This window comes from Mus caroli, unplaced genomic scaffold (assembly GCF_978045245.1).
Source record: "Mus caroli unplaced genomic scaffold, Mus_caroli_1 scaffold_13, whole genome shotgun sequence".
NCBI classification, from domain to species: domain Eukaryota; kingdom Metazoa; phylum Chordata; class Mammalia; order Rodentia; family Muridae; genus Mus; species Mus caroli.
This window is the reverse complement of record NW_028227268.1, coordinates 23,667,501-23,674,465: the sequence shown is the minus strand read 5'-3', so window position 1 is coordinate 23,674,465 and position 6,965 is coordinate 23,667,501. Positions and strand designations below refer to the sequence as shown.

Genomic DNA, 6,965 nt, shown 5'->3' with positions numbered 1-6,965 from the left:
CTCCAGCCCTGCTTGCTTACAGCATAAAGATTTATTTATTCATTATATGGAAGTACACTGTAGCTATCTTCAGACACAGCTGAAGAGGGCGTCAGACCTCATTATGGATGGTTGTAATCCACCAACAAAGACAAATAAGTAACTAAGAGAGAGGAACTGGGAAACTGGCCCACTTATAACCATGTTGCTAGGAGGTGGGTGGGAGGGAAGTGTAGGGTACAACCAAGTGTAGCCTTGTCAAGGAAAGGGCAACTGGGGAAGCTGCTCTGCTCTGACTGCCCAGGCTCCTGGGCCCAGTGTGGTTGCTTCTTTCCCTAGTGTCCACAGGTCCTAGTTTCAACTGTCCCTTAGTGTGACAGGACACTTCACTTCCCTTGCTGATGACAGACTCTACCTGGGCTCTGTTCTGTGAAGAAATGAACATGGAATGAGAAAAGAGCCCTTGGCAAAGGGAGAAGCTGGCATCTTGTGTCAGCCTTGTGAACTCCAGAGTTCAGGATTGTCCATCACAAAAGAAGGAACCCTTGGGCTCCTTCCAGGTCCAACATCCAGGCATCTCTAATTGTCTCCCCTCTACTCTAGGAGTGAAGCCTGGTGACAACCTCTTTACAAAGTCCTTACCAGGTCTTGACGATCCAAGTGGCTGCCTGAACATTGTCCATCTCCTTCTCCACAGAGACAATGACTATGTTTGAGAATGTCACCCGGGCCCTGGCTAGACAGCTGAACCCTCGAGGAGATCTGATACCCCTAGACAGCCTCATCGACTTCAAACACTTTCGTCCCTTTTGCCTGGTGCTGAGGAAGAGGAAGAGCACACTGTTCTGGGGAGCCCGCTATGTGCGCACCAACCACACTCTCCTGGATTTGCTGGAGCCGGGCAGCTCCCCCTCAGGTCAGCCTCTCACCCAGAGCTGGGCTCTGAAGGATGCTGTGGGGCTAGGGCCAGCCATCCTGACCACAAGGAAGATCCTCAAGCTCTTCTCTCTGATATGGTTAGGGGTCTCCAAGTTCTCTCTGGGGGTGCTGATGAGTTGGGGTACCTCCCAACTCAGCTTCTTCTGTCTTTTCCCTCCCACAGATCCGACAGACAGTGGCAACTTTAGCTTTAAGAATATGCTGGATGTCCACGTAGATGGAGATGTGGAAGTGCCAAAGGCACTGAAGGTAAAGGGGACTGCGGGTCTGTCACAAAGCAGCACACTGGAGGTGCAGACGCTCAGCGTGGCTCCCTCGGCTCTGGAGAACCTGAAGAAGGAGAGGTGAGAGGACAGGACTGAGGGGCTGACAGGATCAATATCTGATAAATGGAACTTCATGAAAGTAAAAGTTTCTCTAAGGTAAAGAATGCTGTCAATAGGACAAAAAGGCAGTGTACAGATTGGAAAGTATCTTCACCAACCTACATCTGACAGAGGGCTAATGCACTGAGTTTACAAAGAAACCAAGAAGTTAGGCGTTAATACCCAAAACGATATAATCTAAAAATGGGGTTCAGAGCTAAACTGAGAACTCTCAGCAAGGGAATCTAGAAGAGCAGAGAAGTACTTAAGGAAATATTTGAGTCTTTAGTCATCAGTGAAAAGTCAGTCAAAACCTTTCTGTAGTTCCATCCTGTACCTATCAGGATGTCTAAGATCAAACCCCATGAGATAGCACATGCTCACAAGGATTTAGGGAAAGGTGGGAGTATAAACTTGTACAACCACTTTGGAAATCTATTTGTCAATTTCTAAAAAACTGAGAGTAGTTCATGCAATTGGAAGCCAAGATAAGACAGGAAGGCACGGAAGGAGAGAAGATCCAGTGTGGTCCACGTTAAGGGGGCGTCACCCAGTTTAGTGAGTGGGTGGTCACTGTGATTTCAGCAGCGTGAGATTCCGATGGGGTGATGAAGACTCAGACCGTGAGTATGGTTCACTCTTTGAGATGTTTGCAATAGGTGAAGGAGAGAAATAGGGTAGGGTTTTGAGGGAGAACTCAGGAACAAAAGCACATTCTGTGAGGACAGAGACATGTTTTCATATTGAGGCAAGTGGAGGAGGAAGTGGAGATGCCAGGTGATGAGCCTCCAGCTGTTGCCACAGTTTATCTCAGCATCCTGGGAAATAGTTGGCATCATCTCTGCTTTATAGATGAGGCAACTCAGACTCAAAGCTGCTGCCCTGCCAGGAAGCACAAGACTGAGTTCGCACTGTGGCTGATCTGAGCCCTCATTCCTTCCCTGGCCCCGTACTGTCTAGGATTGACAGATTAAAAAAGCAGACACAGAGGGGCATAGTGGCACATGCCTTTAGTCCCAGTGCTTGAGAGACAAAGACAAGTGGATCTCTGTGAGTTCAATGCCAGCCTGGTCTACACATGACAGCCACGGCTGTACAGCGGGAACCTTGTCTCAAAAATAAAATAATACAAAGCACAGAGGTGGCCTTGGTGAAGAAATGCTGAGGGTGGTGTCTTCCTTAGGAAACTGTCAGCAGACCACTCATTCCTGAAGGAGATGCGGAATCATGAGAAGAACCTGTATGTGGTGATGGAGGCGGTAGAAGCCAAGCAGGAAGTCACTCTGGAGCAAACTGTCAACGCAAATGCCATCTTCTCTCTCCCCAGCTTTGCCCTACTGGGACTACAGGTTTGCTATACACAGACACAGATAGAGATAGACACAGAGATGGAGAGAGACAGACCACACACACTGTCCTTTGCTCAGTGGTACCCAGCAGGCCAGGTCTCCATAGGCCACAGACAACACAGAGCAAGTTCAGTGATACAGGATTTGTCCTCACCCCTGCCCTGCTCTCCTCTCTGGTATGGTGGTACACACTAGTAATTCCAGCTCTCTGAAGGCAGAGGCAGGAGAGTCACGGGTTCAAGGTCAGTCTGGGCTACCTGGTAAGATCCCAGGAAGAGGGCAGTTTCCTGCTTTCAGAATGTCCTTACTTATAGATGAGTCACCCAGGTAAAGCCCAGTAGAAATAAGTGCATCTCTTATAATCTATACATACATCTAGTGAGTATGTTCAAGAGGAAAGGTATGGGATTGGGTCCAGGGAAAGACTTCCCCAATGAGATAAGAATGAGGGAGCTGATGTGGAAGAAGGAGGAACCTGGGATGTGGGGCAGGATGATCCACAGGCAGGTGCTAGAGCAGGTCTGTCTAGTTCCTCTGCTGTCAAGTCCAGAAGCAGGGGGTGATCACTAGAAATGAATGGGAAGGGGGCTGGAGAGATGGCTCAGTGGTTAAGAGCACTAACTGCTCTTCCAGAGGTCCTGAGTTCAATTCTCAGCAACCACATGGTGGCTCACAACCATCTATAATGGGATCTAATCCCATTCTGGTGGGTCTAAAGACTGCGATAGTATACTCATATACATAAAATAAATAAATGAATGCATAGATATATTCATATATATGTACATATATATGTACATAGATAGATGATAGATAGGTAGAGAGAGAGAGAGAGAGAGGGAGAGGGAGAGGGAGAGAGAGAGAGAGAGAGAGAGATGAATGGGAAGGCTTCAAGGGCCATAAGTTCAGAGCACAGAGAGAGACAACTAGAGATCCTTCTGAAGGCTTTCCTACTGCTTGTGTCCTCAAACACTGTCAGACCTAGCCGTGTACTTGAATCCTGACCCTCCTCCTAATGGTTCTCAGATAATTCACAGAATCTCCTTGTGTAATTCTAGGGATCCTTGAACAACAACAAGGCTGTAACCATCCCCAAGGGCTGTGTCCTGGCCTATCGAGTGAGACTACTGAGAGTCTTTTTTATCAATCACTGGGGTGAGAAAAGACCAACATGTTCTAGCCTCAAGATAAGGGGTGGCTGCATCCGTACAGTGGCATCCTGGTCCTCTCTTGCCGGGGGAACAGCATCTTATATTGCCCACTGCTGGAGATAGAACAAAGGTTGCTCTAGATGAAGGACCTGAATTTTAGGTATCTATGGCACTTGGGAAGCTGTGGGGAATGACCCAAAATCTAAATGAGCACAGCCTCTGACCTCTGGAAGCCCAAGGAAAAAATAGATTCTAACTCCAGCACTGGATTGGTGATTGGGTGGTTGCTATTTTAGGGAAGAGCTTACAACGTCCAACAGTGAAGGTTGGGTCAAAAATTAGTTGGGGCATTTGAGGAGCTTTGGGTTTGAGGCTGAAGAAGGAAGGGTGTGGCAGGCTGGTGATGACTGCCTGATGCCTTCTCTTGTCTCTTCTCCCTTATAGACATTCCGTACATTTGCAATGACAGCATGCAAACCTTCCCTAAGATCAGGCGTGTGCCTTGCAGTGCCTTCATATCTCCTGCCCAGATGATATCTGGTAAAGGCCCCCACCCTAAAATAGCAGCAGTTCCTATAAACTACCAACAAGAGCATCTGCTTTTGTTTCCTGGGTCCTCAGACAGATAATGGTATGGGATATAAACACTGCCCAGAAGGAACAAAGAGACAGGGGTCAAACCACAACCAGAAATAGAGAGATTTGGAGACGGGGTGTGTTCCAAAGTTGTAAGGGGTGCGTATACTCGCAGAATATCCGTATTTTCATAATGCTACCGTGAGGCTGTCTTAGTCTATGGCTTTAGCGAAAGGCAGCAAAGTGTTTGTCATGACAGATGTTGTTTTTGTGTTTTCAGAAAAGCCAGAAGAAGAGAAGCTCATTGGTAAGTGTTCATTTTAACTTAAGTTCAAAACCTTAGTCTTCCTCCCTCCTCCATGGGACTGACCGGGAAGATAGTGGGACAGATCTCAGCAAACAGCTGTCCCTCAACTACAGCAGAATTTCCAATAAGAAGTTAGTAAAAGAATAAGAAGTTCCAATAAAAACAATGGAATGGAGAGATCTATAGACAAAATGCACAGGAGATCTGCTGCCTTTGCTGTCAGCAGCCTTAGTAGCTGCATCCTGTTCCACATGTATCTGCTCCCAGTAACTGGGGCAGCTGGTGCTGAGTCACCCAGCAGCTGGGTGATACCAGTTCAGCCTGAGTGCCCTTTCACATTGTGTCAGTTCTTCTTTTTTTTAAAGATATATTTTATTTATATAACTACACTATAGCTATCTTCAGACACACCAGAAGACAGCATCAGATCCCATTACAGATGGTTTTGAGCCACCATGAGGTTGCTGAGAATTGAACTCAGGACCCCTGGAAGAGGAGTCAGTGCTCTTAACTGTTGAGCCATCTCTCCAGCCCCCGTATTAGTTCTGCTCCATTCCTACCTCCCGGGACTGGAGCAAGAGGATTCTGAAGACATCTGGGATCTCAGAGGGGCGGTGCTCTCTCATGCTTTATAGCAATGACTGCCATTCTGAAGAATTGTTTTTACGAGACAGGGTTTCTCTGTGTAGCCCTGGCTGTCCTGGAACTCACTCTGTAGACCAGGCTGGCCTCAAACTCAGAAATCTGCCTCCCTCTGCCTCCCAAGTGCTGGGATTAAAGGCTTGCAACACCACTGCCCGGCTAGGATTTGTTCTTATCTGTCTATTTGCCTCTTAATTTCTCAGTGATCCAAGATTCTGATGTTGGAAAGGAGCTTTGTGAATTTTTTCAAGACTTTGCTGCCCAAGCAGGAAGAGAAGCATTAGAGTGGAAGGGAAAGAAAGGGAAAGTCGGAGAGAGAGAGAGAGAGACAGAGACAGACACAGAGAGACAGAGAGAGACAGAGAGAGACAGAGAGAGGAGATAATAGAGAAGTCCTGGGTCCTGGGATTACAGCCTTTCCAGGAAGCTATTCCCTCCAAGGCAAAGTAGATGTACTTTTAGAATTCAGGCAACTAAACAAACAGGCTGCAGTTCACAGCCACAGTCCCTGGATACAGACCCACTGCTCTCTGAAATAATGCCAGTGTCCACTTCATTAAGTTATCAAAAACATTGTTTGTCCACAAACAAGAGAAGGGAAAAATAAAATAAATAAATAAATAAATAAATAAATAAATAAATAAATAAATAAATAAATAAATAAATAAAAATAAATCTGGGCAGTGGTAGCTCACGCCTTTAATCCCAGCACTTGGGAGGCAGAGGCAGGTGGATTTCTGAGTTCGAGGCCAACCTGGTCTACAAAGTGAGTTCCAGGACAGCCAGGGCTACACAGAGAAACCCTGTCTCGAAAAAACCAACCAACCAACCAAACAAACAAAAGAAACAGGCCTCTCCTCAATGTCTGGATGTAGTAGTTGAAACTAGAAGTCAACTGTGCACTGATAAAGGATGAATCCTGGGATACAGTGTGGTGGTAGTGGTAAAAGTAGTGGGAATAACTGTCATGACAGTTGAAGGCTGGGAGTCTAGTCCACCTCTCTGCTCCATCTTTCATAACAAGGCTTTAGCATAACTTCATAACCACACCCCTTGGGAAAGAGGAAAAGTCAGATAAAAGCTGGAAGCAGGGCACCGGGTCCTGAGGAAGGGGTCGTGAAGCCTACAGAACGTTCAGGGTGAGAGGGCACCAGGTGAAGGGGTGCCAGACACATTAACTGTGCCCCTAGGGGAGATGCACGAAGACTTCAAGACATTAAAGGAAGAGGTGCAGCGAGAGACTCAAGAATTGGAGAAGTTGAGTCCAGTGGGGCGAAGCTCCCTACTCACTTCTCTCAGCCATCTCCTAGGAAAGAAGAAAGAGCTCCAGGACCTTGAGCAGAAGGTGAGAGCCCAGAGCACAGGGAGTATGGAGGAAAGGAAGTGTGGGTGGTGGTGGCCATTGCAGATAGGGAGGGGAACTGGCAATGGCACAGTGACCAAAGGCTGCGGAATAAATAGCGGATATCCTTCCCAAGGCTTCCCAAGATCACCTCAGCTGCTGGGCTACCATGGGCTTCTTTGTCCCTGAAAGAAGAGCATCAGTACAGGGTTCCCGGAAGTGGTGTGCGCCCTTTGATGGCCAGAGGGTACCATAAGCCTATGGCACCCCCTGCTGGATAACAGCTTGTACTTTCCAGAACTCAAAACCCAGGGA

At 47.3% G+C, this 6,965-nt stretch overlaps 1 protein-coding gene across 1 annotated transcript in view; it reads left to right on the top strand.

The window, feature by feature from the left end:
• Window positions 1–681: 681 nt before the first annotated feature.
• The window catches only part of LOC110304556 (gasdermin-A3), an 8,916-nt gene continuing 2,632 nt past the window's right edge, over window positions 682–6,965 (top strand). Inside the window, exons 1-7 of the mRNA XM_085829236.1 lie at window positions 682–895; window positions 1,082–1,262; window positions 2,467–2,632; window positions 3,691–3,787; window positions 4,228–4,323; window positions 4,640–4,666; window positions 6,499–6,653. Of these exons, the coding sequence (XP_085685362.1) occupies window positions 682–895; window positions 1,082–1,262; window positions 2,467–2,632; window positions 3,691–3,787; window positions 4,228–4,323; window positions 4,640–4,666; window positions 6,499–6,653 (936 nt within the window). The remainder of the gene's footprint in view (window positions 896–1,081; window positions 1,263–2,466; window positions 2,633–3,690; window positions 3,788–4,227; window positions 4,324–4,639; window positions 4,667–6,498; window positions 6,654–6,965) is intronic.